The 15,258-nt window shown below is 45.9% G+C and overlaps 1 protein-coding gene across 2 annotated transcripts in view; it reads left to right on the top strand.

The window, feature by feature from the left end:
- The window catches only part of IL1R2 (interleukin 1 receptor type 2), a 39,923-nt gene extending 25,648 nt beyond the window's left edge, over positions 1-14,275 (top strand). For both annotated transcript variants that reach the window (XM_019931236.2, XM_073790969.1), the window contains exons 4-9: positions 1,302-1,482; positions 5,011-5,182; positions 7,291-7,353; positions 9,549-9,684; positions 11,094-11,236; positions 14,087-14,275. In XM_019931236.2, the coding sequence (XP_019786795.2) occupies positions 1,302-1,482; positions 5,011-5,182; positions 7,291-7,353; positions 9,549-9,684; positions 11,094-11,236; positions 14,087-14,256 (865 nt within the window). In that variant the 3' untranslated portion in view covers positions 14,257-14,275. The remainder of the gene's footprint in view (positions 1-1,301; positions 1,483-5,010; positions 5,183-7,290; positions 7,354-9,548; positions 9,685-11,093; positions 11,237-14,086) is intronic.
- Positions 14,276-15,258: the final 983 nt, after the last annotated feature.

Raw genomic sequence — 15,258 nt, 5'->3', positions numbered from 1 at the left:
TACTGGCTTCTAACCTTGGTTTGACCTCTTAGAGGCTCTATAGCCTTAGGAATTTACTTACTTTCTGCACACCTAATTTTCCTCATCTAAAAGTGATACAGTAGTGTCACAGGGTTGGAGAGTAAATGAAATGATGTATTGCAGAGCACAGAGCCTGGCATGCTCTCCTCCCCAGGAGCTGCTGGGAGGACTATTTTCAGGTGTGCTCTGTTCTTCAGACTTGCCTTCATTAGCATTTCTTCGATTTGCAGTGAGATTATGCATTCTTCAAGGTGATAGCTGTCTGCATTTCTTCATGCATAAAATGTTTTTCGTCTTTTTCCTTTCTTCAACCAGATATGAAGTAGAAATTTGAATTAATTTCTTTTTGCTTTCAGGTAGTAAGCATTTATCCCTTACTACCTTCACATATAATTTTCACATTTTGCTCCTTCTTTGGGTATAGAATTTTTTTACATTTTGCTGTACCCCTCCCTCCCAACCCCATAAAACACACATGTTCATTGTCTGTGTTGATGTCCAGTGTTTCTTAGGTAGGTCACCAGCAGCTTAGCTGAGCCAATTATATCTTTATGTTTTTCTACTTCAAAAAATTGTTTGAATTAATATCCTCTGTCCTTCCCTCCACATTGTCTGTGTTTCTGTCAATGTTTTGCCTCTGTCCTTTCCCCAGTTCTAGGGTCTTGATAGAATGATGCTATTGCGATTATAGTTAGACCCACCAAAAAAATAAATAAAAACCAAACAAACAAATTTACCAAGTTAATTTCCCCTGTGCAGTATTGCAAAACTCATTTCTAGATCTTATACAAAGTGCTCAGCAGTTTTCTGAAATTTGACTTCAGTTGATAATGATTTCCAAGGGAAGTGAAGACGATTTTCTTTCTATGGAAACAGTGGCTCTTAGGAAACAATATCTCCATCTAGATAAGGTTGCCTGGACCAGGAATTTGGAGCATACTGGGGCTGTGATCAAGAACCTCCCCCGGAACCTGGAAGGGTTTAGGCCCCTTTGAAGAGGACTTGAGGGTTTTTTACTGGCCCTCAATGGTCTTGAAATCAGGCTTGTGGAGGGTCCTTTGTGGAAACATGCAGAATATATCACCATTTCTATATGACAATTATGTTTTTTTTTTTTTTTGTGCTCCAAAGATTCAAAAGGACAAGGGACAAAAGTATTGCAATACAGAAAATACAGAATGCAGAATTTAATGAGATTGGGGAATTATTCTTAATTTCATTTAGTTTTATTTTCATTTTGCCTTGCCATTTATTATTCCTTTTTTTCCCTTTTAAATCAGGAATGCCTCTTACTGTGACGAAATGTCCGTTGAGCTCAGGGTTTTTGAGAAGACAGAAGCTTCCCTGCTTCTCATCTTCTACCCGCAAATTATAACCTTGTCAGCCTCTGGGTTATTAGTTTGTCCTGATCTGAGTGAATTCATCGGGAACAAAACTGATGTGAAGATTCGATGGTACAAGGTACATCTTTAAGAATTGCCGTTTAATGAAAAGGTGTTTGATGAGCCATAGGAAAGATATAAAATATTCATTTGAAGACAACATATTCACTTTTATATTTCTGTTTTTTTAAACCAGCGATTTTAAAAAGGGCCATGATTAATATGCTCTGTTAGCCTTGATAGGGCTTAGGTAAGTGTCCTCAGAGGGTGATTAGGAAAGACAGAGTGGAAATGAATGCAGAATAAATAACAGCTGAAGACAAGAGCTTTTCACTCTGTTGCTTGTCTATAGAAATTTTTAGAAAGAACTATTTAACAACTTGATACACATATTGATAGAGTTTTTTTTGTTGTTGTTGTTTTTGTTTTGTTTTGTTTTTTTTGCGGTACGCGGGCCTCTCACTGCCGTGGCCTCTCCCGTTGCGGAGCACAGGCTCCGGACGCGCTGGCTCAGCGGCCATGGCTCGCGGGCCCAGCCGCTCCGCGGCACGTGGGATCTTCCCGGACCGGGACAGGAACCCGGGTCCCCTGCATCGGCAGGCGGTCTCTCAACCACTGCGCCACCAGGGAAGCCCTGATAGAGTTTTCTGAAAGCACATAAAAATCAGCCTTTGAGTTAAAGGAGTAAAATATAAACACAATTTCGTGTCCTGACTGGTTGAATAAATATCTACTATCATTGGCTCCCTTGTTTAGACCAGGTGTGGGCAAAAATTGAGCTGCCACCCATTTTTGTATGTTCACCAGCTTAGCTTTCACTTGTTTAAATGGTTAAAAAAAAGAATAATATTTCATGACCCGTGAAAATGATATAAAACCCAAATCTCCGTGTCTATAAGTAATGTTTTGCTGGGACACGCTCATTTATTTCTGTGTTTTCGTGGGGCAACGGCAGAGTTGAATAGTTGAACAGAGGCCACGTGGACCGTAGGCCTAAAATATTTACTCTCTGGCCCTTTACAGAAAAAGTTGCCGACTCCTGATATACACCATAGATTGATACTGAAAAGTACAGTTATTTGTTTAAAAATGGATAGAAACTAACCTTTTAATCAAAAAATAGGTTGACCAGTTGACTGGTATTCTAACTACAAGATAGTTCTAGGATGTCAATTTAATATTGGGAACTTTTAAATGATTTTCGGAGAAAGTGAACAGCCAGCTCCTAGGAGTTCACCTGCCCAATTATGGAGCTCTTGGTTTTGTAAGAGCATAAAAAGGTCAAGTGAGGGGTTTTACCGTAGAGGAAAGAGCACAGGTTCTGGGGTTGAGCAGTCTGGATTGGAAACCCTGCTTCTTCACTGACCTTTTGCATAGCCTCGGTCAGTTATTTTACCTCTTAAACCTGTTCCCTCTGCAAGACGGCAGTTCGTCACTCCCACTGCCTGAGGCTGTTTTGAGATTACATGGAGCACAGTGTGGGAAGCACCTCGTGCAGTGCTTGATTTGTAAATGGTCCTCGATAAATTCGGGTGGACAAGGGTATCATGGTGGCGCTTAATAATAATATTTGTTCCTGTCCTAAGAATGCTAATCATTACTGAGCACGTTCTGTGTACAAGTCTGTTCTAAACTCCCTGACATGAACCCAGTGCAATAGGGGTTGTTAATATCTCCATTTTACAGATTAGGAAACGGAGACCGGAAATGTAAGGAATGTGCTGAAGGTCATGCAGCTGGTAGAGGGTGAAGCCAGACCTCTGACCCCAGAGGCCAGAACCCACACATCCCTGCCACACGGGGGAGACCTGGGGGCTCGTAGGCCCTGCAATAACTGTGCTGCCGGGCCCTGTTTGGCTTTTTTCATATTGATCACTCATGTTGGGAACAATGAAATCTCTTTCTTTAATTAAATACATTGTACAGTTAGACTTCATGAGCTATGTGGTTGACAAACTATTCCAGTTATGCCTGGGTTCTCATTCAGAAAAAGTCTCTGCAATGACTCAAGGTTATATATGACTATTGCAATCATCATTTTTTTAAAGGCATTTCTTTTTTAAAAAATTAATTTATTTATTCATTTTTGGCTGTGTTGGGTCCTCATTGCTGTGCACGGGCTTTCTCTAGTTGCGGCGAGCAGGGGCTACTCTTCATTGCGGTGCGCGGGCTTCTCATTGTGGTGGCTTCTCTTGTTGCGGAGCATGGGAGCTAGGTGTGTGGGCTTCAGTAGTTGTGGCACACAGGCCCAGCTGCTCCGTGGCATGTGGGATCTTCCCGGACCAGGGATTGAACCTGTGTGCCCTGCATTGGCAGGCGGACTCGCAATCACTGCACCATTAAGGAAGCCTCGCAATCATCATGGTTTTGAAAGAGATGTTCCTGAGAACATTTTGTGCTCATGAGGGTGTGTTCTCTGTTACTGGAGACTTCCCTCTTGAGGGTCTGCTCTGTAGAACGCACAGTACCTTTTGTCCATACAGGAAGTATGGCCTCATGTCTCACATTTATTTTTTATTATTATTTTTAAAAATAAATTTATTTGTTTTTGGCTACATTGGTTCTTTGTTGCTGTGCTCAGGCTTTCTCTAGTTGCGGCGAGCAGGGGCTACTCTTCGTTGCGGTGTGTGGGCTTCTCATTGTGGTGGCTTCTCTTGTTGCGGAGCGTGGGCTCTAGGCATGTGGGCTTCAGTAGTTGGGGCACGTGGGCTCAGTAGTTGTGGCTCATGGGCTCTAGAGCACAGGCTCAGTAGTTGTGGCGCACAGGCTTAGTTGCTCCACGGCATGTGCGATCTTCCCAGACCAGGACTCAAACCTGTGTCCCATGCACTGGCAGGCGGATTCCTAACCACTCTGCCACCAGGGAAGCCCCACATTTATTTTTGTCTTACAAATTTTTCTCTGTCTCTACTGACTCCTAAAATTGAGATGATGTTTAAAGTGATTACTGCAATATCAACTCTTCTGAGCCTTGTTCTCCAAGTTGCCATGACTATGTCATAACACCCCTTTCTGGATGTTTCCCAAGCACTCCTTTCTGGATGTTTCCCATAGCACTCTTTTCTGGATGTTTCCCAAGCACTCCTTTCTGGATGTTTCCCAAGCACCCCTTTCTGGATGTTTCCCACAGCACCCCTTTCTGGATGTTTCCCAAGCACCCCTTTCTGGATGTTTCCCACAGCACCCCTTTCTGGATGTTTCCCACAGCACTCCTTTCTGGATGTTTCCCAAGCACTCCTTTCTGGATGTTTCCCAAGCACTCCTTTCTGGATGTTTCTATAGGCAGCTGTTATGCCGTAAATATATTTCTATTTTAATCGCCTACTTTGTCAAAGAAGATAGTTTCTTTTTTTCCCATTGTGCCAAAGCAAATGTGCTTTAAACATTCTGGTTAAACAAACCCAGCCATCCCGTGTTATATGCTAACAGACTCCCCCTCCTAAAAATACAGTTAAAAGCATGTCCCAAAGGACAATATTTGCAAAGTAAATATCAGAGTGGTTCTTGGATTGCAGATTCAAGAGTGACGGATAATACCAATGCTGTTCATAGTTTTTGAGATGTCAATTAAGATATAGCCTAACTTTGAAAAACATTTTCTCTTAAGGATTCTGTCCCTTTGGATCAAGACAACGAGAAATTTCTAAGTGTGAGGGGAACTCGCTTACTGGTAAACAATGTGTCTCTGGAGGACGCGGGCTATTATCAGTGTGCCATGACGTTTGCCCACAGAGGCAGGAAATACAACATCACCAGGAATATCAAACTCCGTGTTAAGAGTGAGTACTTGCTATCAAGGTACCTCTGCACCCTGGTTCAGCAACAAGCATGCAAGGAAAAAATTAGGGTTCCTGTAGAATTCTTTGAGTGTCTTTGGTATGAAAGGAAAACAGATATGGCAACTCTCTAAGCATCAGGCTTCTAAGATGTGTAGGACACTTGGAAAGAGAGGAAGCAGGGTGTTTTTATGAGGAATGGTGAATCCCTGGGTAGTTGACGGGGTTCCGAGTCTGAGGCTAAAACATGTACCACTAGAGGGAGCCAAACAGTGGTTCTCTTGGAAGGTCTCTTTGCAAGGTCCCCTTGGAAGGCCTGCACCTCCAGGGCCACCTATCAGGACACGGTTGCCGTAACTTTGTGTATAATTCTAGGTTACTAGGATTTTATTGGATTTTTCAGTGAGAAGGCTATGCGTTGGCATATGTGGTGAAAATTGCCCTTTTCTGGTCTTTCCCAAGCAGGTCTAGTTACCCTTGAAACCAGGATTTTAAATAGTGAGGGATCTCATTGGTTTAAATGAGTTCTACCTGAAAATAATGTTGTGAACAGTACCAATTAGCATGTCAAGTTTATCCACTGTTTCCTCCATGCCTCCTACATGTGGGACATCAAGCTTGGTGCAAAGGGCACACAAGTGAGGCAGTTCCAGCCCCTGCCCTGGAAACTATGGTGCTTTTCTTTGTTTTATACACTGAGTAACTACACAACTGGAGTCTTTTAAGGACGTTTCAGAGAGCATTGGAACTGTATTAAGGTTACATAATTGGTCTGTGAGAGGAAAGACTTCTTTCTCCCAGAGAATCAGAGATTCAGTTTTACTACAGGGAAAATCGTGTCTCCCATGAATGGAAATCTCTAGATTATGTTCTTTTAACGTCTTGTGAAGATTCAGTCACATCAACCCCTTACTCCCGCACAGCGGGGACCCCTGAGAATCCCGTGACTTTGAAGGGGGCCCGAATTATCCTGTTCATGTGATACTGCACAGGAACACTAGGGGGCGCCAACCTACATATAATCCTGTGTCCGGACCACACTGTGTCTCAGCCGTTCTCAAAGGGTGGTCCTCGGCCAGCGGCAGTGGCATCACCTGGGTACTCATCAGACCTGGAAGATCTCAGGCCCCAACCCAGACCTACTGAATCAGAAGCGATTAGCAGCCTGTGTTTAACACTCCCACCACCCTTGTGTCGGTGATGCTGATGCAGCCTGGAATTGGGACCCACGGATGCATTAACGTCTCGTCCTTGGGGCGTTCTTCTCCCCTCTCTGCTCCCAGCCTCTGTGCAGCAGCCCTGTGACCGTGAGGGGAGGGAAAAGCTCCCGGTCTTGGTGGAGAAGCAGCTGCTCCCCGGGCTCTCCTGGGATGCTGCATAATGCTTATTCCTGTTAGGGTTTCAAATGCTCTTTAGTGGAAGAGGTGGGGATGGAGCAGAGCTCTCTGTCCACCCCCATCAACTGTCCTTTCTGCTCCAGTTCAGATGCCCAGTTTCTTCCAGCTGCTGGGGGACCTGCCTCTCAGGGAGCTGGGTTCCAATTCCCACCCCCCCCCCAAAGGGTCAATCACCTCAACTAAAAAGCCCTGGTGACCAAGCTGGGTTACTGAGTTTATCACTCAGTATGGGGTTAGCATCACGAACAGGTGGTTCTGGGGCCCCTGTGCCTTTTTTATTTCTTCGGAAGCGACTCCAGGGTTCTGTGGCAGGCGCATGGGATGGTAGCGAGGGAGTGGGGAGAGACACTTTAGGGCGAAGAGCCTCTGGAGTAAGACCTATCCTGTGGACATGGTGAACGCTCCTGTTAAGGATTCATTCAGGAAGCCGGGGAGCGGAATGGTTAATTGTTACCACAGAGCAGAGAACATCTGTTCGTGGAATGTGTGTTTAACTGTGGCTTCTTCCAGTCATCTCTCTTCTGGGAAAGGCATTGGCCAAAGAGGCTCAATTTCGTGGAGAGCCGGTTTCCTTTGCCAGAAAAAGCCAAGTCTCACAATGGCTGGCCCTGCTGTAAAAGATAATTCAGTTAATTAGGTAAACAATAGACCCTGACCCTCAGCTTGCAATGAAGGCTTTCCTAACTGAATCTCTTTTCCTCATATCTTTCTCAGAAAGAGAAGAGGAGACGATTCCCGTGATCATCTCCCCCCACCAGACCATCTCAGCTTCGCTGGGTAAGGACCGTGTAACCCACCTGGATGGCTGCAGTCCCAAAGCTGGGGCCCCAGGACCCCTGTGTCACCGACTGTGCCTGCCGTGGGGTTTGCAGGTCCCGCTACCCCAGCGGGAAATAGCAAATGAGAGGGAACGTTTCCCTTTACCAAATACCGTCAGTAATGGCATTATCTGAAAACATGTACACTTTGCTTCTTGAAAACCCTGCCTACAAAAATCTCAGTGCAAAACTCAGAACGTTCTAGTAGCTGTTGTTAACTGCATGAAAGGATTAAGGCATGATGCCTCAGAAAGTCAGCACCTGTAGTGTATTTAAAATAATTCACTTTACCAATACTTGGCCGACGCTCAGCGTTTCCCCAAGACTCCGACTCTGCCCCTGCTGGTTCCCCCAGAGACAGTTTCTTATCGCCAACATAGCTGGTCAGCGGGTCAAGGGAGTTAAGGAAAATGCATGACAGAGGTTTTCACCATTTTTCACCATCCTGGCCAGCACGCACTTTCTTACTGAGCACAGCTAAGTCTGATAAGATGCCATTCAGGGCTTCCCTGGTGGCGCAGTGGTTGAGAGTCCGCCTGCCGATGCAGGGGACACAGGTTCGTGCCCCGGTCCGGGAAGATCCCACATGCCGCGGAGCGGCTGCGCCCGTGAGCCATGGCCCCTGAGCCTGCGCGTCCGGACCCTGTGCTCCGCAACGGGAGAGGCCACAGCAGGGAGAGGCCCGCGTATCACAAAAAAAAAAAAAAAAAAAAAAGATGCCATTCAATGCCAACATCAACCCTGTGGGGAGGTCTTATTTCTCCAAATTTCCAGAAGGAAAAGCTGTCCAGGGGGTCACTGGCTCAGTATCTGTCAAAAAGCCATAGTCGGGTCTGGCTGGGATTCAGACGCAGGCCTGTGTGTCTGTGAGGCCTGTACCTTTTCTGTGTGTCTGTTTTTATATAGTGGTTTTGTAGGTCTTATGCTCATTTATTAAACCCTGGCTGCAGAGTCCTGTCTATCTACATATCATCTATCTATCTATCTATCATCTATCTATTATCTATCTAACCACCCATCTATCCATCTATCATCTATTATCTATCTGTCATCTATCTATCTATCGTCTATCTATTATCTATCTAACGACCCATCTATCCATCTATCTATCTATTATCTATCTGTTATCTCCCTCCCTCCCTTCCTCCCTCCCTCCCTCTTTTGTCTGGTGTTTGGGCTTACATTTTTAACTTTAATTGGCGGTCATGGAGAAGGAGGGCTTTTGCACAGACACCGGGATTGCTGCCTGACACCTGAGTTGCAGCTCCCAACAGCTGTCTTGGCTCTCAGAAGAGCCTCCCGGAAGCTTGGGGAAGTGGGGACCCGGGTTAGCGCTGACTAGCGCCCCAGCGCCCCTGCTCCTCTGTGCTCCCCAGCCCAGTGGAGCTGAGTCTCCAGCCCCGTTGCTTTGCATATGCACTGATGTGCCTGGCAGAGTCATATGAGGCCAGAACGAGTGGGCTGTTTTTGGCTGAGAAATCTTTAAGGTCATAAGGGATGTGAAGGAGGAAGAAAAGTGGGCTTTCTGAGCCTGACGTGGCCCAGGTGCATTAAAGCACACACCCCGGGGAGGCACGTTACCCGCGAGGAATTTATTCCCCCTCCTCCCCTTTGGTGACTAAAAAAAACCCAACATAGCGATTGAGGCAGGGGACCTCAGACCATCATATCGCACAACTGTAGAAGGCACCATTCATGGAAAACACAGTGGCTTTTGAAAGGATTAATCCTAAATGAACATGACCGGGGATGGAGAGCTCCTAGGGGAAGCAGGAGAGCAGAGGCCAGCAGTGGGCAAAGAGACAGAATCCTCTGGATTCTGGATCTGGAGTTCTGGAGGCAAGAAGAATAAACTGTGGGAAGAGGCAGCTCTGGAACTCAGAATGCTCTGTAGGGGCCGAGTGGCCTTGGGGGAGCCATTTGCCTCCGGGTTTCCATCTGCCCTGAGGACCAGTGGAAAGAGCTGGAGACCCTTGGTAAATCCTGATGCTCTAGGTGAATGGAATCGCTTGAGGGAACTAAGTTTCCTTCTAAGAAGAGAATTGCTGAGGGTGTCTGAAAAGAGGGGGGAGGATCCACCGCTCAGATCTGCTGATGTGACCCCCGTCCCCTGGCTGGTTCTGACATTTGATGTGCTGCGTCTTGCCGTCACAGGGTCGAGACTGACAATCCCGTGTAAGGTGTTTCTGGGAGCTGGCATACAGGCGACCACCTTGCTGTGGTGGACTGCCAACAACACGCACGTAGAGGATGCCTACAAGGGGGGCCGCGTGACCGAGGGGCGGCGCCAGTAAGTGGGGGAAGATCTTCCTCGTCCCCTGGGCAGAGCTGTTGTGAACCCCCTGCAGACTCCACTTCCTTGTAGAGACAATGTCCTAGCCAACCCATCGATATGACACACACACCACATTACAAATGTATATTTTTTCTTCTTCTCCGTTGGATTTTTAGAATCTTAAACATTGGCTTTTGCTAAGTATCACCACCTGTTCTTGAGAATCAAGCCTTCTCTCTAAATCTATGAGCTGCAGCCTACTACTTGACATTGGTGTTGCCTCTTCTAGCTGTTTAATTAGATCTTTCTTCCTTGAGCATTGCAGAGTCAAACATCCACAGCCCTTAAAACGACTCTGAAACTTAGCCACGGGATCCGAGAGCCGCCTCTGCTTCCTTCCAGTCTCTAAGGAAGGTTACTCTGAAAGAAAGCGAGGATTCTGTCCTCATAAGCCTTCATCTCCGGGAAATATTTTCTCACTCTGAAAGTAGAACAATCAGGCCTTGTAGATGGAAACCATTTGCATGTGAGGAGGCAGACCCTTCAGTGTTCCAAATTATAAAGTGTTTTTAAAATCACAGTTTCGGCACTCTGAAGTTGCCTGAACTTTTGCTGGCCCAATTTTTGTCTTTTTGGAAAGGCCTATCCAAAAAGGTCTTTCTGGATGCAATTTAGTGGATAGAAATTACGTGTAGTTAGTGCGACTGTTTGCTTGAAAATTCTCGTTGTGAAAAGCTTGGGCAGAACCCACATGCCGCATGTCAGCTTACTCGTACTACCTGTTTGCTTAAAGGAGCCTATTTTCCCCCCATAGATTAAAAAAAAAATAGTCCTAGTGGCTCCACACCCATGATATTTTTATTCATACTAACAGATCATAGTGAAGCATCTTCGGATTCCTGCAACATTGCACATGGCAGTGCTGTTGATTAGAGACCCCTCCGCTGTGGCCCATCTGCAGCCCTTGGGTCTGCACTTGAGTTTCTAGAGTGAGGGTTGGCAGTGAGCGGGGCTGAGAGTAGACACCGTGGAGGACGGGATTCTAGGAAACTCCCTGCCCTCCAATATGCAAATGATTTCTTGGTGATACGGTCCAATTTCCCAAAACTAGACATTTCTATTCCTACGACTGGTTCTTTGTTCATCAAGGGCCTTAAAAAGTGATTTCTCCCCCATTATCCAAACTCAACTGGCTTCTGCAAGCTCCTTGTTACAAGTAACCTATCCCAGTGACCAGCATCTTCAGGGTCCCTCTCACCTTCAGGAACAGGCTTAGAAATTCTCCCAAATACGTAACAAATATAATGGCAAGTGCCTCTAACTTGGTAAATCGAGACATCCACTCAAGCACAGTGGGGCCTTGAGAATGTGTAGGTGTCTATGTTGAAAAGACTTGATGTTTAACTAAGTGTCTTCTCACCTAGGGAATACTCGGAAAATAACGAGAATTACATTGAAGTGCCCCTGATTTTCGATCCAGTCGTAAGAGAGGATTTGCACACGGATTTTAAATGTGTTGTCCGTAATACAATGAGTTTCCAGATGCTTCGCACCACAGTCAAAGAAGGTATGGATTTGGGGACATTAAAGGGAAAAGCTATGTGTTGGATGTTCTGTGGACGCTAAATAAAGCTCCTGACGCTCTGGGTGATTACTTAGGAGGGCCCGTGAGTCTCCCGTTAGCGGAGCACAGAAAGCAGATCTCTCATTTTTTATGACTTTTTTGGTAGGGTGGAGGCTGCCACCTCACGGGCTCCAGAGCGCAGGCTCGGAGATTGTACTCAAAGAAAAATTTAAAGAGGAAGCTGAGGGCTTCCCTAGTGGCGCAGTGAGAGTCTGCCTGCCGATGCAGGAGACGTGGGTTCGTGTCCCGGTCTGGGAAGATCCCACATGCCGCGGAGCGGCTGGGCCCGTGAGCCATGGGCGCTGAGCCTGCGCGTCCGGAGCCTGCGCTCCGCAACGGGAGAGGCCACAACAGTGAGAGGCCCGCGTACCGCAAAAAAACACAAAAAAAACAAAGAGGAAGCTGATTTTTTTGGAAAAAAGATAAAATGGTTCTGCGATAGATTTAAAAAAAACCTGTGTCCTCTAGTGGTTCTGCCTGGATTGGCAGGACCAGCTCTGCTTTCATGACCCCTCAAGGAGGGTGGGATGCTTTTTATCCCGAGGTTGAGAGATTTCATCCTCCAAGAGCTGGGAACTGGAAGGTACGCAGGGCTCAGGCAGCTTCAGGGTTAAAGCCATCGGTCATCAGGAGATAAAGGATAAGGCTGTAGCCAAACCAACGCAGTGCTCACGGAAGGACATTTACAAAAAAAAGAAAAACCTGACTTACCATTTTGACAAATCGATTTCTTCTCAGTGTTTGAGCGCTGAGCAGGAAAGGGAGACGTGGGTGATGTGGTCTGTCGACAGCCCGAAGGATAAGAAGGGAAGAGACAAAGCGATCCCTACCGGGAAGAGACAAAGCGATCCCCACCGGGAGCCTTACCCTGCCTCCTGGGCAGTCTGCACAATCAATAAACACAAACTGCCCCACATATTCCATGTTTGCAGGGGAGGCAGCTGCAGACGAGCTTCTAATTGGAAAGCTGAGAATGTGTGTAAGCCTCAGGGCAGGAACGACAGCACAGTATAACTTCTCTCCAACTGTGGTCCATGCATACCAGCATCCCTGACTTGAGCCACTAGTTGAAAATGCAGATTCCTAGGCTCACCCCCAGATCTACCCGGTCAGATTCTCTGGGGTGAGGCCAAAGACTGCAATTTAGCGAGCTCCTTTCATGTTAAAGTTTGAGAACCGTTGCCCTAGGACACACGCGAAGGCTGACGTCCCAGATCATTTCCATGAGCGGGTTGGTGGTGGTACAGACTTGGAAGTGGAGGATTCCACAGAAAGTGGGATCCGCTGCTGGGCTTCAGAATCGTGACCCAAAGGAAGCCATGGTTTGTCTGCTCCTGATGCTGGGAACCTGCAAACATTTCTAAGACGTGAGCCCTGACCCTGCCTGTCCTTCGCTGGGTCGGCCATGACTGATCACAGAGGGCACAGGTCAAAGCCTTTCACCAGGGCTGAGAGGCGCCCCCAAATGGCTGCTCCGAAAATTAAAACTTCACTCGTTTCTAAGCCTTGAGGGATTTTAAGGTGGAAGAATCATCTGGAGAAATTGTCTGAGACTGTGTCGATTCCCGAACGCCTGCACAGACTAAGATAAACAGTAGCTTAAAAATGTAGACTTCTAGCCTCATCATCCGTGTGCTTGTTAACTTTTTTAATTTAGTTTTTATTGTATATTATAGTTTATTTACAATGTTCTGTTAGTTTCAGGTGTACAGCAAAGTGAATCAGTTATACATATACATAGATCCGTTCTTTTTCAGATTCTTTTCCCATATAGGTTATTACAGAATATTGAGCAGACTTCCCCGTGCTATACAGTAGGTCCTTGTTGGTTACCTGTTTTATATATAGTAGTGTGTATATGTCAGTCCCAAACTCCTAACTTATCCCTCCTCCTCAACACTTGTTAACTTTTTATCCATACTTCCTATATTTTCTAAAATAAATTAATTTTTTAATTTATCTTACTTTTGGCTGGGTTAGGGCTCTTCGTTGCTGCGTGCAGGCTTTCTCTAGTTGCAGTGAGCGGGGGCTAGTCTCCTTTGCGGTGCACGGGCTTCTCATTGCAGTGGCTTCTCTTGTTGCGGAGCACGGGCTCTAGGCACATGGGCTTCTGTAGTTGTGGCGTGCGGGCTCAGTAGTTGTGGCTCACGGGCTCCAGAGCGCAGGCTCAGTAGTTGTGGTGCATGGGTTTAGTTGCTCCACAGCATGTGGGATCTTCCCGGACCAGGGATCGAACCCGTGTCCCCTGCACTGGCAGGCGGATTCTTAACCACTGCGCCACCAGGGATTGCTTCTTATATTTTCATAACACAGAGATACCAAGGAGTAGAATATAAAATAACTGGATCCAAGCGATAATCTTGACACCTAAAGCCCCTTTCTTCAAAGTTTTTCTTTTCCTTTGTTACTTTACTGACTCCTCATGACACCCATGCTCACGGAAAAGGGCAGATTATGTGCTGGCTACGTCACAGTCAGCTAGCAGAGACCTAGACCGGCATCTCATTGCACACAGCCCAACGGGTAGAACAAAGTTAGACCATCGACACCTGCCCACCCCCCCAGCTCTGCGTTGCTTCTCTCCAATGGATATTTGTTCTACGTTGCTTGTTTGCCTAACGCACAGATGTCATCCTCAAGTATCCTTGACCTCAGTGTAAGACATACTTTCTGAAAATCAGTACCTGTTTATTAGAAGTGACAAACACCACTTCCTTCTCTGTAAAGTGCGCGGCAATGTCCTATTTGGTGGTAGGAGCGTGTTCACCCCTCACATGTCTGTTCTTCCTACAGCTGCCACGTTCTCCTGGGAGATTACACTGGCCCCCCTTTCCCTCATCTTCTTGGTTTTGGGGGGAATATGGATGCACAGACGGTGTAAACGCAGAACTGGAAAAGCCTATGATTTGATGATGGAGTTAAAGACCAGCCATCAGATTCTCAATCCTATCCGAGTAAAATAAAGGAAATAAAATACTTCAAGTCAAACGATGTCCTTTCTTCCGCAAGCAGCCCTGGTTTTTGAGGGACGCTGTTCTTTTCCTCCGTTGTTTAACAGAGCTGCTGTGTTTATAGTGGGTTTGTAGTAAAAGACTGAAGTGGACATGTAAAGTTTATTCTGAAACTGAATCACAGGGGCCAATGTGCACATGGGTGGGCTTGAGGTGCTCTTTGAATAAGAGGTGAAAACACCTAAAGGAGTTTTGGAATTCATTCATCCATTTCACAAAAACGTGTTAAAAGTCTCCTTTAGCGATGCTCTATGGCAGGTGTTATAGATACAAAGATAAAGACCTGGTTTTCCTTTCGGGAAGGTGGAATTTCATGTTGAAACTGGAAAGGATGGTTTAGAAATACTAAAGAAGAGTCAGCAAGAATTGGTAAATGCTTTTTAAAAGGACGATCCAAAAAATAGTAGTTCAAATAGGTGGTCAGAAAAATACGTCAGAACATACTAGCAGACTGAGAAACGGATTCGCCTTCATAACGAAACTTCTGAAAATAAAGAGAATGGAAGAGTATTGAGATAACTGCATACACATTGAGAAAAAAGTAATCAGAGCCTCTTTTATGTAATATGCCAAAACGAAATTCCAGCTAAATTAATGAGTTAAATTAAAAAAATCAAATGGCAGGAAAATTGGCATGACTCACTCCTTCACCTATTCAAGTCTTTGTTCACATGTGACCTTCCCAGAGGCCCTTATGAGTCCCTTTCCAACCCTCTCTGTTCCCCCCAACTCTGCTTTGTGTCATTATAGCTCTTATCACCACCAGACCTTCCATTATATATTTGCTTGTTCATTTTCTGTTTTCCCCACCAGAATGGGAGCTCCTTGAGGGCAGAGATGTTATTTTGGTCACGGCCATATCCCCAGTACCTCAAGTCAAGCCTGTCATCCACTGGGCACTTAATAATTATTTGTAGAATAGACGAAAACAGGATGAATTCTCTTGTGTTCACT

Source organism: Tursiops truncatus, chromosome 14 (genome assembly GCF_011762595.2).
Source record: "Tursiops truncatus isolate mTurTru1 chromosome 14, mTurTru1.mat.Y, whole genome shotgun sequence".
Taxonomy (NCBI): domain Eukaryota; kingdom Metazoa; phylum Chordata; class Mammalia; order Artiodactyla; family Delphinidae; genus Tursiops; species Tursiops truncatus.
This window is presented reverse-complemented; position numbering and strand designations above follow the sequence as displayed.